The sequence below is a fragment of the Cygnus olor genome, chromosome 2 (assembly GCF_009769625.2).
Source record: "Cygnus olor isolate bCygOlo1 chromosome 2, bCygOlo1.pri.v2, whole genome shotgun sequence".
NCBI lineage: Eukaryota > Metazoa > Chordata > Aves > Anseriformes > Anatidae > Cygnus > Cygnus olor.
Window position 1 is genome coordinate 58,331,568 of NC_049170.1, and position 17,454 is coordinate 58,349,021.

Consider the following 17,454-nt stretch of genomic DNA (forward strand, 5'->3'; position numbering starts at 1 on the left):
TGCAAGCTTTTGACTAAGGATTTTAGTGTGTTACAGTCTCAGATATGGTAGTGTTAGGTATATGAGTTCTTTGCAATCAGGCTTCTATTCATTTGACTTATGAGATGTGACAGAGAACTACTATGGTGTTAAGTCCTTCCTCAGCAACAAATGTTGGAGTGAGGGAGTGTTTAACCACTAATATTTAAATGCTTTCTTATAACAGAAGACATCGGGATCAAAACAGAAGGTTTAACCTATATGGATGAAATATTCTTAAAAATATCTTCTGACATTTTCTTCTTATTGCTGAACTTAGAAATTGATTTTATTTCCTAGCATGACAGACAAAATGAAGAAAAAAAATCAATAATGACGATTGATCAATGTTTTTCAAAACTGACTTAATAAGATAAAAATCAATGCAGCTGTATTATTTGCCATTATTTTATCACCAGTAACATTCAAACATGGTAATATTTGATTCTTAAGTTAAAATGTGAAAATATTTCAGTTACCTCCTGCAGAGACAAAACACTTGAGGAGGGCAAGGGATTTATTTAGTCAGACTTTGGTTTTCTTTTTTAATCCTAATTTTGGAACTTTGAGTTTTGCAGAAACTGAACACAGTTTTATATTTTAAGTGCCAGTATATAATTGTTCCTTTAAACACAGAGATTTAAATAGAACAAATTAATACTTGTATTTGCAAATTACAAGTTCTGAACCTCCTTTTCTCCTGCAAATAACAGTTCCATCTTCTGTGGTTGAAAGATCTGTATTTGCAAACTCCAAGATAAGCTTGGGCACCTAATTTCCCCTGCCATGTGGCAGACTTGCAGTGCTTTGACTTTAGAGCCTTACTGGACAAATGCATTAGCTGTTAATCTTTTTTGGCAAAAATTAGATGTTCATTTGTTTTGTTTGTCTGTTTTTTTCCAATGATCATTTACGGTTTCTGTCCCCACTGTCCCCAATAATAATAAGGTCCTTTGCTGATTTATTTTAAATAAATAAAAGTCTTAAATTCTGTCTTGTGTAATAACAGTAAACCAATCCCCAAGCCATGAGTTTGGCTTAACAGCTGAGAGTTTTTTTACAAAAATAATCTGAATTTTAATATTTTATTTCCTGCCTACCTGCTGGCTTGGATTTAGCCCTTTAGGCTCCTAGTTTGAAATTACTATTACTGTTGAGGGCTAGAAACTGGCCTTATTAGGGAAGGAAGTCAAGATTCTCACATAATCATGAGGAAGTGTGAAATGGCATTTTAGGGAAGTATCAAATATTGAAAGACTCTTAATCCAATCCTGGATATTGGCAAGCCTCTGATAATGGCATCTTTTGTTTTAAAGATTTATTTCTTGAGAACAGAAAGACAGATTTCTACATAAATTTCTTATAGATACGGATTCAATTCAGTAAGCTGGGCCAAAATGTCAGAAAATGAAAAATGCAAAGTTAATAATAGGTAGGCACAGTTTTGAGTAATACGGAGCTTGATTAGGTTCTCTGTTGGGCCAGTTACTTTTACCTCTCTTTTTAATAGATGAATGCAGTGAGTTTTCTCCTCAAATAACCCTGAGCAACAGCAATATGTACATTCAGCAAGAACAGACAATCCTACTCCTTTGTTCTCTCCTTCATTGGCAGCATCGTTATAGACAATATCTGTGATTGCCTCATGAGAGAGCTTGCACTTGTACTTCTCCTCTCCTTTTCCTCCTCTCTCCATACAGCAGGAAAGAAGTAGCATGGCATATTGCACAGCTAAAAGGTTATCAAGCCTGAATTTGTTACACCTCTGAATTTGGCAGGCAAGCATTCACAACCACTATAGGAATACATGGCTCATCACCACATGAAGCTGGACACCCTGAGAAGATAGATGATATTGGATTGGTTTTCATGTTGCCCTGCAAACAATCAAACAGGCGTAAGCTATGCAATCCAATACTCCCTAATTGACAGCTTTTCCAAGGTTCATTTGTTAACTGAGAGCATGACATGTATTGAAGTTGTTTCTTCATAATGCATTTGGCATTAACAGAAGAATCTGTCAAACACCTCAGATATCAGCATCTCAGTAATAAGATACTTTGCCTCCAGTCTTGACTTTCTAACTAGTGACTTTAAATTTGCAGAGGCATTTGGAAGGAGACTATGAGAGGACAGACAGGACACAAATAAAAAAGTTTAAGTACATTCCCCAAATTAAAATCTGTGAGAAAGTATTTTTGCTGTTTTGGATGTTTATGAGATTTATTCTTCAACTGTTTCTTTTTTCTTTTGTTATAAGACCTTGGTTTCTTGCTTAGTAACATACTCACTGAATAATGCATTGGGGTTCAGAGGTTTTTTTTTATTTTGGTAGATTGAAAAATAGGCAGATCTGATTTTATTTGTAGTGATGAAGAATTTGTGTACAAAAGACATGCTCAAGGATTTAACTTGCCTGTGGATCCACAAGAGAATAAAACCCCAAAGAAACCCATATTTCTATAGAATCTTAACCTTCCTCCAGATGAAGCTCACGTTTGTTTGAAAGAATGAATTACCTATGCAGAAAAGACCAGAGTATGAATTTTCCACTGATCTCGTCACTTTTTTTCGTTTGCTGTTGTAGCAAGTCACAATAAACAAATTAGTTTCTTAAAATAAAAACTGTGCCAGGACTCTGAAATTTAGCATTTTCTCTCCATTCTGTGGAAGATTTCCACTATCTGCTCTTCACTGGGACTATTTATATGCTGATATCTGGAAGATGTTCTGGGGTCTTTGAGTACTTTGTAAAAGCTTGGCCACAAACCTGTTGTCATTCATAGCTGCCACTTCTCATATGTGCCGTAATGATGGGTACAAGTTGAATTTCCCTTAGGTGTACACAAAAAAATGTGTCTTAACTTCACTTGGCTGTTATTACTCTGTGTAAGCATGTTACTCTGCACTGACCTCAGGCCCTTCTGTGTTGCAGGGCAAGCACGAGCTGCGAGTGGACACGGGACTGGAAGGCGCCTGGTGCGGCCTCATCCCCATCGGGAACCCCTGTGACAGCGTCACCACCACCGGCCTCAGGTGGAACCTCAGTAAGTCGGGTGCCTCACAGGTGGTGGGCTTGTCGTCACAGCTGCATGCCTCCACACCGCTGGCCAACCCAGCCTTTATGCCAGCCTCGCCAGTGCCGAAGGGCTTTGGGTGTTTGCAAGGCAGAGCATGGCACTGGATCCCTAACAGGCCATTTGTTTCTAGAAGTGAACTTTAAAAAAAAAAAAAAGTGAGTTATATTTAAAACTGAGATTTCACAGGCAGAAATGTGTTTTCCATTTGAGAGTCATTGTGCTGTTTTAATAGAGCATTTGTTGGGGTCATGATACATTACCATCTTGATACATTGCTCTCCAGGGAGGGGAAGCTGCAAGTGCCTAACTCCTAGTTAAAAGCCCTGAAGTTAAAACAGACAAATAATAACATGATACTGATTATTAAAGCCATGTCACTTCCCCTGAAATGCTTTATGTATATTGTCTTTTTGTCAGCTCTGAATAATTACATCTTTTTCTTTTGTGGAGTGAGTCCAGAGGAGGGTCATGAGGCTGGTCTGAGGGCTGGAGCACTTCTTCTATGAAGACAGGCTGAGGGAGTTGGGGTTTTTCAGCCTGGAGAAGAGAAGGCCCCAGGGAGGCCTTAGAGCGGCCTGACAGTTCCTAAAGGGGGCTACAGGAAGGCTGGAGAGGGACTCTTTGTCAGGGACTATAGCGACAGAAAAAGGGGGAATGGCTTTAAACTAAAAGAGGGTAGGTTTAGATTAGGTATTTGGAATAAATTCTTCACTGTGAGGGTGGTGAGGCACTGGCACAGGTTGCCCAGAGAAGCTGCGGATTCCCCATCCCTGGAGGTGTTCAAGGCCAGGCTGGATGGGGCCTTGGGCAACCTGGTCTGGTGGGAGGTGTCCCTGCCCATGGCAGGGGGCTTGGAACAAGGTGATCTTTAAGGTCCCTTCCAACCCAACCCATTCTGTGATTCTATGGTTCTTTTTCTCATTCTAAAGTGGGAAAAGCGTGTTTGGTCTGGAACTGGGACATCTATCTGTAGAGAAAGGAAGTTTCTTGACAAACAGAAAAAAAGATATAATCATCCACCTGCTCTCTCTTCCCACACTGAGTCATTCAGGCTGTATTTACTGAAGAAAATAATGGGATTTTTATTTATTTATTTTTTATTTATTTTTGTTAAGATAGGGATTCGTCAGAACTTAAGGGAAGCAAAGCAGTAATTTTCAGGCTCTGATCTTGCGGTCTGCTGTACATGGCCAGACTTTAGAGCTATTATTCCATGTAGAAAGTGTAGAAAGGGCACATGGTTGTCACAGTTTGCTGAGCATTGCCCCTGTTGGCAGATGATTAATCTGAGGTTTACCCACTGTGCTGGCCAGCAGCCTGTGTGTTAGTCTGGGGAGTGTCTTGTTCCACGGAGGATTTGAGTATGTGAAATTAAGTAGTATGATGAAAGATACAAATATGGCATTAATTTCATGATATGAGAGACTTGCCAGATGGAGGGATGGAGAGCTGTCTGGCTAGTGATGTTTTTATTCTCTTAAACTGGATTGTGAGAGCTAAATGTATGGTGTAAGGGACAGTTCTCTTAAGTTGAAAAAGTCAAATATTTTCATTTGTACTGATAAGTATAGTTGACAAGTAAGTTACTGAATCTTCATCTGCTCCTCTCCTGTTGTGCAATGAATTTTATGCCCAGTTGCACTGACGGACTACCCATTTCTCAGTGAATTGTCTGCCCCGCAGAGTGGGGTGAAAGAAGCTCAAACCAGCCTTATATTAATGAAGAGAACATCTTTGAAGCTTTTATCACTTTGTAAAAGGCTGTGGATCAAAATCTGGTGGACTCTGTGGGGCTACAGTCCTTTCTTGTGGTTTTAATTGAATAGTTATAAAACAGGTTATTTTTTAGATACATCAGATTTTTTTGGAGTTTAATGTCATAAATTTAATCAGTTTTACAAGGTGCTGATTAGAAAGACGGTAATTTTAAAGGTGGTCTGTCTGCTATCACAAACTACATGGCTTTGTTACTCCTGACATCACGATTTGCCTTTGTCTGTTGAAACTAAATGTCACCCTATACCAAAAAAATAGAGATTTTTGTTCTTTCAAACGAAGTTTTTCACACGTCCTTAAGAAGAAAGGGTTTACTAGTCTACCTGTACCAGTTTGAGGGGAACGAGGTGCAGTGGTAAAAAGTAGTAACAGTTCATATCTAGGATTGGCTTGAGAAGTCAGTTTCTTCAATGTTTAGCATTCTAATTATGCTGTATTAGACTTCCTTGGTTTCCTAAGAGGCATAGCTAGATACAGACCTACTGGGATTTTTATTACACTTAATTCGGTCTTTCTTTTTTCTGGAAGACAAAAAAAAAGTATTTAAGTGACTGTTGTTTTGTGCTAACGTGACACCACCATCCCTTCTTCTCCCAGTCATTGTTGTTCTCCATCACTTAGAGGAAACCTCAAACATTTACTATGTTTTCCTTAGTGATGTGTACACTGCATCCTGTTACAGGCTATACTTTCAGACTCAGTATTCATGTTTCTCACAGGTTGTAAATGAAGAAATTATTTCTCTGCATTATCATCACAGATAAATAAAACCAAAAATAATCTGGTATTCCTTGAAGATATTTAATTTATCTGAGACACCAAAGCCATTACAACCTGAAATTGATCTTGTTTCCAGGTGACTGGAGCTAAACTTTACTCATCCAAATACAAATTTTGAATCAAGTTACTGTTCAGATATTGATGAAACAAATAGAAGTGTAGTTGCATCCTCAAAAGGGAAACCAATATTTCAAATAGAGCATGTCATTAATTGTGACTCAAAATTTTTTTCTTAGTAAATAAGCCTTATATTCAGATAATGTAAGTTTGATATTAGCTTTCATTGTGTTCCTGGCTTTTGTGCTGCCTTCTGCTATTACTTATAAAATTGTTAGTCCTCCTGTAATTTGCAATGGAGAGAAGTGAAGGCTCATCTGGCAAGAAAAGGGAATGAGAAGACATTGAAGTCTGACCTGGATATCTGCACTAATGCTGACATCTGGGAGCAGCAGTGTTTTCCCTGTTTGCTTATTAATGGCATTTTTATGACATACTTTCATAAACCTCAGTGAATAAAGTGATTTGGTTATAAATTCATATTTTGGTGTGTAAATCATGGGAGAAATTTTCAATCCAAATATGATATGATAAGCCTTTTTCCCCATTTTGTCATGGAATTAATAGAACGTGATCTAACAAGTTAGGTTTGTTTGTTGGTTTTTTTTTTAACTAATTTTTGAGTCCTCAAAATATTTTTAAGTTCCTTGGTTGTAAACTATTTTCAGAATTTTGGTTCTGTCTGAACAGTCAAAAATTGATAGGTTAGGTGTGAGGGAAGCCCTCATTTTTGCAAGCAATAATTTCCAGCAACTCAAAATTCAAATAACACTGCAGTGAAAGAAAGAGCTGGCTTTGCATCAAGGTTTTTAATGTTTAACAAAGATTTCTCTGTGAGCATATCTGGATTACTCTGCTGATTAAAATGTGTAAAACCTTCAAGGGGTAGTCAAACGTTATCTGTGTCTAATCTACAGGTGCTGTCATGAGACTTCATAGTGTCTGAATAGAAAAAGACAAGGATAAATGCCTAAGACAGAAGCTGTATTGGGGTTGCAAGTAGGATACCAAGGCTCTCACTTTAATGGCTGAATTAGATAAACCTGAGATCTGTAAATTATTCTGCCAGCTCAGAAACAAATGCACTTGATGTCTTGATTATACTTTTAATAGTGCAGAATTCAGTATTTTTGTGTTTCTGTGTGAGGATGCAACATGTATGCACGCTTTTATGCATGCATGTCTTAGTTGGCAAAAACAGAACATTCATTTTAGTTCTCATCTTATGGGTGAAAGAACTTGGAGAATAAAGTGGAAAATTGATTAGAGAAAATATTTTTATCCATACTTGCTATTGTGCAGCACACATTCAGAACACATTATAAACATATTCTTTCCACTCCCAAAGGGATACAGATCTCTTCCCTATTAGAATCTGATTTACAGCACAGGAATCAGATAATGCTTTGTCTGGTTTGACTCACCTGGCTGCTTGCTGATAACAGCTCCCATGCCTAATAAATAAATAAAGAAAAATCCAATAATGCCAGAATTACCCAGCATGCTTATTTAGGTCCTTAGTGGTGCTTTCATGGAACTTGAATGAGAATGAAGGCAGAAATCAGCTTCAGTGTTCACCATAGAAGAGGTTGGAGGGTAATGGTAGACTTTTCTCGGAAATGGTTCCTTTTCTAGTAAATTACTGTAGAAAATAATCTCACCAGCTAATTTACTCTTCATCCCTCTGGCCTTTGATATGCTGTATGTCATGCCTGTACTGAAAATATCACCATATGGATATATGTGTGTGTATATGATTGCGCTTTCCAGATAATTTTCATGCAAATTGGCTTCTTCAGGCAGGAAGTTAAATTGCTGTAAAATGCTGCCATTCAAAAGAATGCCAGTCATTTCACTTCAAATGGCAATAGCAATAACAACAGGAGCAAGACCTTCTTCCTCTAACTGTAGCAGCAGAGCATCCACTGACAACTAACTTCACAGGTAGAAAAACAGGATTCAAAATCCTTTTGATGCTGTTTACATTGTTAGTAGAAGTGAAATGTTTGCACTGTTTTGTCACTACATTGGGGTTGTGTTGACATTGGGCATTGCAGATGGGACAAACAGGTTGCAAAAGCAGTGGGTTTTTATGTTTTAGGAGAAAGGCAGAGACTAAAAGATGAAAGAAAAGAAGTAACTCCCTAAGGAAAAAAAAAAAAAGTCAGAGGGTGAGGGACGATTCTGGAAAATGCAATAAATTAAGACGAACATCTATGCATCTAGCAAAGCTGTTTCTGTAAGCACTCTAACCTGTTTCATAACTGAAATAGTGTATATGGCACACTTTGCTGCCCCAGTTCATTCTAAGTGAGGCAAACTAAGCAGCACTTGCAGGAAGAGGTCCATTTTCAGTGGCAAAGTGAAAAAGCTTCACAGCTGAATTGTCCACTGTTCCCCTCTGCTTTCCTGTCCTTCCCTCTCTTCTCATTCTTCACTGATAGAAGACTTCCCAGTCCATCAACTGGGATCTGTCTGCAGAGCTTTGATAATTTATCTTTTCCCTATTCATTGCAGCGCTAAGACCCTGGGTAGTGCAGAGTGACAGAAGTGATGCTGCTGCTCCCAAAGCTTTGGGCATTTTTGATCTTTTGCAAGCTATTTGCCTGCAGGAGTGCTGCTGTTTGCCTTCCAGGGTCACATCATTTATTACAAGGCAAGGCCTGCTGAAATACTTTTCCAACAAAGCAGATGTTCTGATGGTGGCAGCCTGGCATCCTACTGGGTTACTGCAAGTCAGCAAAGGCAACAGTGAGGGCATTGCTTAGCATTGCATGAAATGATTTTGAACCAAAAAGATCATTTGGCATACGTTAAAGGAGCGATGAACACAGCTCAGTTGGGCTTAGCCCCTAAAGCTGTAGTTGCATTTTTGTCCTGGACAGCAGCTCAAAACCTCGGTCAAACTTTGTGAAGGGACTTGAGGTGAGGATCTCCTGAGGTTCTTCCTGTCACGCTTTCAGTCCATTTCCATAGATTTCAACAAATGTTTGGAGTTAGTGCAAGGGAGATTTGGTTCCAGCTCTTCTGTGGCAGGGTCCTGGCATTCAGTTTGGAAAAGCAGTTTTAACATGATAAACCTGCGTGCTCTTCCAGATCACACTGTTTGGAGACATTACTGATGTAGGACTCCACTTACAGAAAGATTCATGTGTACTCTGGATCTGAACAGAAACCAGCACTAAGGTTAGCCCAGCCTTCTTTAAAAGGACATGGAAGTGTATATGTGATCCTTCCATAGAACAGTGCCAGGCAGTAATTGCCAGGAAGGGAATGGAATATATATTTAAAAAAAAAAAAAAAAGAGTTCTCCATCATAGCTGTGTACAAAGCAGATGGCTCTCCACAGCCCAAGACCATCCTGAAGTAAACTCTAGGCACTTATTTATCTCTAGCTATGTTGCCACGGCACACTGCAACTGCACAATTTAATTTCATCATTAATAATAGAGGTGAGAAGATTGTCAAAGGAGCAAAACACTTTTTTTTTCCCTTGCATCCCCCATTTTACTTCAGTCCCTTCTTCTAATGGAAATGTGATCTGGAGATATGAAACAAGAGGTGCACTGACTCAGACCAATTTTGGTACGGATAGTCCTCATCTCTTCAGTTGCAGCTGATTAGTAAGGATACTAAAGTCACATGAAAATCAGAAACAACCTGCTGCTGCTAAAGGGTAGGAACTGTAAACACTGAGCACCTTTCTGGGGAAGAGAGAGCTCTGCAGGGAGCTACCATTTAGATTGATGTGAATGCACGGTAATTCTATGGGTTTCAGTGGTGGCTCTGAAATCTCATCAGTAGTTGCAGAAACAGAATTGGTCCAAGAAAGAGACCTTTGAGTTTATACTAAAGGCATTTAATTCTAAAGGCATTCTCATCAGTCAACCTGCCCATATGGATATTGGGAAATCATCTCATTTGGACAATTGCAGAGGCAAAGATGAAACATCATGGTGTATTTGAATGAAAGTCAGTGAAAAATTGGCCAGACTGCAAATGCTCATTTGTCATATCCCTTGCAAATATGCTTTAATTGTTTTCATATTTAAATGCCCAGAATCAGCCATAATGAATGTAAATGTCACACTGCCGAGAGATTTCCAAACACAAAAAAGCTCTCTGAGGCGTGTGGTGAGTTATTGCCAGTTCCCAATGTTCTCTGCAGAACTGTAAAAGGGCAAGGACCAGTAGGAGGAGAAATCAATCATGTCTGGCATCTCCTAGAGTTTTAGAAGTATTTTTTAAAAAATTGGATGTATTTGTTTGTGGTGGCTCAGTTAACAAACAAACGTGATACTTGGATTTTTGGGGGGTTGTTCATGTAGTTAGCAGAACTGACTCTTGCTTTCTAATTTAGTAGATACGAGTGTATGTGATTTATCTCTTCTCCCCAAAAACATGACATGGGGGGAAATCCTCAGCAGTGATCTGTTACTGTATCTTAATGACAAGCAGTTCCATTCCCTCTACTATACCTCAATTCTTCATTTGCTGCACCTTTCACAAATACATCACACGCTGTTTCTGAGGGGCCTTTTTCTCTACCAGTTTTTGTCACTAGATGTTTGTGGAAAAGAAGAAGGGGTAGATTTTTCCTTGCTGTGGTGTGAAGTTCTGGAGAGGATGGAAGTCTGGTGGATGCCATCACTGACTGTTGAATACATCAAAAAAGTTATGTTTTGGCTGTGAGTTGTTTATGGCATCCTGATGTGTAATTAATCAGCCAGTAACAACTGACTGTAATCAGTGTGTTCTGGAACTATTAATTTTAGATGTACATACCAATTACAGACCACTAAGCAAATCTGTTTTTCCAGGTGAGTTGGAAAATACAAATTTCTAATAGATACATACATGTCTTGCTACAGCATCTTTTGGGCTGTGCATATACATGGGGGAGTCAGGGCAACAGCAGGAAGGGAACGAGAAAAGAGAAACAGAGAGGGTGTCCTGGTTTCAGTTAGGACAGAGTTAATTTTCCTCCTAGTAGCTGGCAGGGTGCTATGTTTTGGATTAGAATGAGAAGAGCGCTGATAACATGCTGATGTTTTAATTGTTGTAGAGCAGTGCTTACACCAAGCCAAGGACTTTTCAGCCTCTCTCTGTCCTGCTAGCGAGCAGGCTAGGGATGCAGCAGGAGCTGGGAGGGGACAGACCCAGGACAGCTGACCCAAACTGGCCAAAGGGGTATTCCATACCATCTGGCGTCATGCTGAACAATATATAGGGGTGGCTAGCCGGGGTGGAGGGGGGGCCGGCTGCTCGGGGATAGGCTGGGCATCGGTCAACGGGTGGTGAGCAATTGCATTGTGCATCACTTATTTCGTACACATTATTACTATTAATACTATTATTATTATTATTATTGTTGTTATTCTTTTCCCTGTCTTAATAAACTGTCTTTATCTCAACTCACAGACTTCACTTTCCCGTTTCTCTCCCCCATCCCGGAGAGGGAGGGGGGAGGGTGAGCGAACGGCTGTGTGGTGTTTGACTGCCAGCCGGGCTAAACCACAACAGAGGGAAAACCAGGATGCTGGGAGATCGCATCTGGGAGTAGAGACATGTTTTGGAGAGAAGGAAGGACAGATAACATCAAAATATGGGAAGATATGAACACAGAGACTGAGAAAATGAAAACGGGTGTTTTAAGTAGACAGTTGACATACTCGCTTTTGAAACCCTGAATTGAGGACAGCATTTCTGTCTTGTTATTTCTCTGCTGTAGTAATCCCTCTTTTTCCACAGCTGTCCAGGGATAACAACCTACTTCTGCTGTCAGTAGACTGGTCAGCTCAGGTGATACATGCCTGTCCACAAGATTTGCTGGGTATTGATCCAATTACGAGAGATGGCATTAGTCATTTGACTTAAAAACAAGAAGGAACAACAAGAAGGACTTTCTCTCACTTGCGTTCTTAGGGCTACCAATTCAAGAGTTGTCTATAATTTTACTCCAAGCAAGTGCATTATCAACATGCATCTCAGACATTTGTTTCTCACAGTACTTGAGTGGGGTGCTCAGCACCCTGACGTTTCTGAGGGCTCTGCCTTGGTCCTGCAAAGCACAGGATACTCAGAAATGAAACCCGTGGCTTCATCTCCAAGACACCCACTGTTGTCATTAATTTGTGCCTTTGCTCTGGAGCATTTGAGCAGGTGCAATGGCATTATCAGTCCTGTTGTACTGAGCACCACAGAGACGTCTGTGAGCATTTTAATATGCGCACATTCAATGCAGTTTAAATCTATGCAGTAAATAAGGCATAAAGCCCTATAATGAATCAGGGCTTGAAATGTGTCAGTTCAGCAAACACTGTTTACTGAAAGAGTCTGGCCCACTTGGTTAATGTGAGTGCGTAATTAAAGGATGAATGCTGAAGAACCTGAATTAAAATTTCACAGGCAAACCTTAATTCTGGCATCCCATAAGTCCCAAGTCTATGACTTTGCAATCTTGGCATTTCTTAAGAATCATCTTGTGTGTGCATGTGAGTCCATGAACTATTAACAGGTAAGCGTGTAGCGTGTCACCTCGTATCAACACAAGTCTAGGTCAGTATGTGGTAGCTGTGTTTGCTGTGTTTTTTATATTTTGAAGCTTTCTCTTGTATTTAATAAATTATTGATAAAACCACTGACACCTTTCAAACAAGTCCAAATATTTTTAATATATTTTATGTTGGTGGTGGTACATGTTGTAAAACAAATAGTAAATCCAAGTAATTGGGGGTGGAATAGAGTTCAAGAGATCCTATAGTCCTTATAGATTTTTCTCTGACAGGTTCCTGTCAAAAAAAGCTTTGTCTTTTATAAGCTTTCAGTGTTGGAGGTTCCTTCATAACAGCTTCTTCATAAAGTCTGCTCCAATTAGGATTTTTGTTTCCTTTCTGTATTCTACAAATACAGTATGTGATGAATATATTCTCATGCTGTTAAGCATTAGAACACAGCGTTTATAATCTAATTGCCAATAAGAAATCTCAGAATTGTACGTTTAGGTTTCCCAAGCATAAGGCATTACTCTATAATTTACACAGGCACCAGCAATACCACTGTATCACTGCTGATTGGCATGCCACTTAATGATGCTGTTTGTAAGATAATTTTCTAATCAGCTGCGTGAACACTCATCAGGAGCTTGCTTCTTGATTTAAAGCAAAGGAGTTGGAAAGAACGATATGGTTTGTTTTGCTTATAGAAACAGAGGGGGGGGGAAATGGTTATAAAGAGAAATATTGGAGGTTTTTTTTCCATTGTATAAAGCATAGATAGAGCTTAAGAACATAATTACAGAAAGCTTTGATGTCATGAATCTGGATTAAGTACTGAAAATAATGTAGAATTAAAAATTGTGTCATTAATGAATCAGTATTCTTCAGGTTATTTCCTTAGTGTATTTTGAAATCAGACAATGGTAGCTTAAAATTTAACATTTAGTTTTTTTATCAGGTTTTATATTTCCAGTCATCATTTAATAATAATAATAATTACAGGGTTTACTATTGAAGATAGTCATTTCAATCTAGTCAGTTGCAGTTGAAGCATGGTCAGTTTTGCATTTGTTTTACATGTCAAATTTTAGATTTCATTCCAAGAAATTTAGCCAAACCTCTCTCCTCCTCCCCCCCACACACAAACACAAACACACAAAAAAACATGCTTTCTTCCTATGTATTACATTATTTTGTTCTGTAACAAACAGAAAAGTTTTAAATTAAAAAATGTTGTCTAACACACATGTAAGGTGCATCAAGCATGTCTGGCATGGAGGCAATCCATTGTGTGATTTAAGACGTTTTAACCTTTAACCCCTAGAGTAAAGTGTTTCACTCTGGGGTCAGCATCATAAGGAAAACATAGGCCTGTTGGAGCGGGTCCAGAGGTGGGCCACAAGGATGCTCAGAGGGCTGGAACACCTCTCTGATGAAGAAGGACTGAGAGAGTTGAGTTTGTTTTGCCTGGAGAAGTGAAGGCTCCAGGGAGGCCTTACAGTGGCCTTCCAGTACTTAAAGGGGGCCTACAGGAAATCTGGGGAGGGACCCGTTATCAAGGAATGTAGTGACAGAACAAGTGGGAATGGTTTTAAAGTAAAAGAGGGTAGGTTTAGATTAGGTATTTGGAATAAATTCTTTACTCAGAGGGTGGTGAGGCCCTGGCACAGGCTGCCCAGAGAAGCTGCGGATGCCCCATCCCTGGAGGTGTTCAAGGCCAGGCTGGATGGGGCTTTGGGCAACCTGGTCTGGTGGGAGGTGTCCCTGCCCATGGCAGGGGGGTTGGAACTGGATGATCTTTAAGGTCCCTTCCAACCCAAGCCATTCTGTGAATAAGATGAGCTTCAGTTGACCTCTGTAATTTATGAATAGCTTTGATACAAACAAGTATCTCTTCAAATTTTATCCCTCAAATAATTATTATAAAACCCTTACATGCTCACCTTATCTTCCCGTAGTCTTTATATCCAACGTATATTGAAGAATTCATGTTTTATGAAATCATTAGAGCTTAATACCGAGCTTGTGGAATTAATGGAAAAAACACACAGTCTTTAATAATAGTATGGTAATCTGGAAGTACTTCTGTCCTTTCCTTCACTAAACTAGGATAACTGAACCCCCTGACTTATCAGGAGACTTAGTCTTCCATGTATTTTCACACATGTGACTGGTTCCATGAAATAAAAGGGGATTATTCAGTGTGTAAAGCTAAACATGGGCAGAAGTACTTACTACAAGTCAAACTCTGCAGCGGGAGATATAACCTTCAAAAATGCCTGAAGTGGCTTTTCTATATGTAAAATAAGGTGATAGCAACTTTAATCTCAGTCTCCAGGGTTAGCTGTCAGTGCTGGTTCCCATTTGAATATCTCTTCTCACTCTCTAATGTTATAAAACTTTCTTTTCTAGCTCTGCATATTTTTTATGTATTACTGATTGGCTGTAGTAATTTACATGAATTCCTCCTGATTTTGCTGTTTGGGCAAAGTATGGAGACACGGAAAGACAAATGACTTTCAAATATTTCCTGCATGTGGCTCCTTTACCTGTAGTTCAACAGATGTGGTTTCCTACCAATACAGCTGTCAGATCCATGCAGCTAGTAAATCTTTCATGAGAGAATTCTGGAAGAAAAGGGTTCTGGATACGTACCAGGTTTTTTTAAACAGTCGTAAATTTTTCATTGGAATTGCTAAAAGCACCAGAATATGGTACGTCTGCAGAGTTGTAAGAGAACAAGACACTCAGGACTACGTGAATCAACCACAGTGGATGTGAATTTGTGTGTTTGCTTTTTTTACAATGCTAAAAACGTACCATACTCTTGTGGCTTTGTCTGCCATACGTAGAGCAAGATTTTCAATCCAGATCAAAATTCAGTCCAGATTGACTGTTTATACAAACAATGCAAGAAACTCACTAGAGAGCAGGGAAAATTTTCATCATGTCATGAACTGGAATGAAATATTAACATCAACACAATCTTAGTTGTAGAAGAATAATTCAATATCATTCCTTTTTATGTTAAAACACAAAGAGTTGATGTGTTTACCTTGTAACATTCCAACAGCCTGCAACCAGTTTTTTGATAACTGCAGATCAACACTGGCAGTACTCTGAAAGACAGCTTTTTGTTAGGAGCATATGTAGAGATTTGTATTGTTCATTTGCAGCATACACGAGGAAGGCAGTTTGGTTCTTCAGAAACTGCATGTGCCACTTGTTCTGTCATGAAGGTTTTTGTTACCCTACATGCTTATGTTAGTATAGTTCTACAACAGACCTGAAATGTTTAAGACAGATTTTTGGGACCTCTCCTGCTGGCAATTAATTTTACATCTCATATACCTCAGGCAAACATTGTTGTCAGTGAATCATGAGATTAACTTGTATTCCTTTTAACGCTACAGGAATTACTTTAGTGTCCCAGCTGAATTCCTGAAGAATTTTACTAGCTATTATGAAATTATTTTTTTTTTCATTTTATGCCATTTTCTAACTTGCCAGGATAATGATTCACATGCTGTTTGTCAATCTTGGTTTTGCACCAGTGTTTCCAGAATTTCTCTGCCAGTTTTGTGGCACACCTCCTCTGATGCCATTTTCAACAAACCCTTCAGAAGTTCCTAATAATGAAGACAGCCTTTTAAAAAAAAAGTTAATAGTTACCATGGCACACAGCACCACTTGCTGACTCAGTGGGTAGCACAACAGGCTGGGGACCAGCAGCAGGGTTGGAACACATCATTAGCTCTCATTAGTCTGCTGTGTCTCTTCTCTTATTGTTTGTCTTGTTAACTCTTTGGGGCAGGGGCTGTCTATTACTCTGCATCTGTACAGTGCACCTTGTCCTGACCGGGAGTTCTGTACTTCAGGAATAAAGATAATTTATTGCAATTAGGAGATAACTTGTGGAGTTGCAGTTGAAAGGTAATACCATGAAAAGATTACTGATTTTAAATAAATATATATTCTGTATTGTGTTAGAGGCTTCATTTGGGTTATTTTCTTCAGAAACTGTACTGTGGAAAGAGAAGAAAAACATTGTTTAACATACAGTGCCATCTACAGAATAGGTTGTGCAGCCTGCACTCCATACATGTGGATTTTTTTGTTTGTTATTTTTGTTGGGTCTTTTTTTGTCACAGCACAGTTGACATTCATAGCTGGAGAGTGTTTAGCGGATGTCTGCAGAATTGGAGCATGAGGATGTAGAGCTTGTGCGTCAAGAGGTTCGAGAGCCTGGAGGGCTGATGGAGCACTCTTGCTGAAGTGCAGGGCTGCGGTTCCTGCTCTCTCCACTGATGCTCCTGCAGAAGTCGATTCTGTCCCCCACGATGCCAAATGGGAGGTGGTTTGGGCGCTCACCCGTTGCTGCTGTAATCTCCAGTGTCTGTAGGCTAGGCTTGCCCAACAGCACCCGTTACTGACTTTCTCTTAGAAGCTTAGACTGTTGTGGGTTTTGTTTTGTTTAGACAACTACCTAAGAATGCTGCAAAGAGGGCCTCTGATGTTTTTCCTTAATCACATGCTGTAGAGAAAGCTGTTAAGTAGAGAGTGGGCCTAGTGAGGTTCAACAAGTCCAAGTGCAAGGTGCTGCACCTGGGTTGGGGCAATCCCAGACGTGAGCACAGACTGGGAGGAGAACTCACTGAGAGCAGCCCTGCAGAGGACTTGGGAATTCTGGCGGATGAAAAGCTCGACATGAGCCAGCAGTGCGCGCTTGCAGCCCAGAAAGCCAACTGCATCCTGCTGCAACAACAGAACAGTGACCAGCATGTGGAAGGAGGTGATTGTCCCCTTCTGCTCTGCCCTTGTGAGGCCCCACCTGGAGTGCTGCGTCCAGCTCTGTGGTCCCCAGCACACGAAAGATGTGGAGCTGTTAGAGTGACTCCAGGGGAGGGCCACGAAGTTGATCAGGGGGCTGGAGCACCTCTCCTACAAAGAAGGGCTGAGAGAGCTGGAGATGTTCAGCCTGGAGAAGAGAGGGCTCTGGGGAGACCTCATTGCAGCTTTTCAATACTTAAAGGGGGCTTATAAAAAGATGGAGAGTGATTTTCTTGCTCAATCAGATAATGACAGGACAAGGGGGAATAGTTTTAATGTAAAAGAGGGTAGGACTTAGATTAGAGGTTAAGAGGAAATTCTTCACTCAGGGGGTGGTGAGGCACTGGCACGGTTGCCCGGAGAGTTTGTGGATGCCCCTTGCCTGGAGGTGTTCAAGGCCAGGCTGGATGGGGCTT

At 39.9% G+C, this 17,454-nt stretch overlaps 1 protein-coding gene across 23 annotated transcripts in view; it reads left to right on the plus strand.

Annotated features, from left to right (window-relative positions):
• TPK1 (thiamin pyrophosphokinase 1) overlaps window positions 1-17,454 on the plus strand; it is a 324,434-nt gene that overhangs the window by 255,960 nt on the left and 51,020 nt on the right. For all 23 annotated transcript variants that reach the window (XM_040547189.1, XM_040547200.1, XM_040547187.1 and 20 more), the window contains one exon: window positions 2,954-3,065. In XM_040547189.1, coding sequence (XP_040403123.1) covers window positions 2,954-3,065 — 112 coding nt within the window. The remainder of the gene's footprint in view (window positions 1-2,953; window positions 3,066-17,454) is intronic.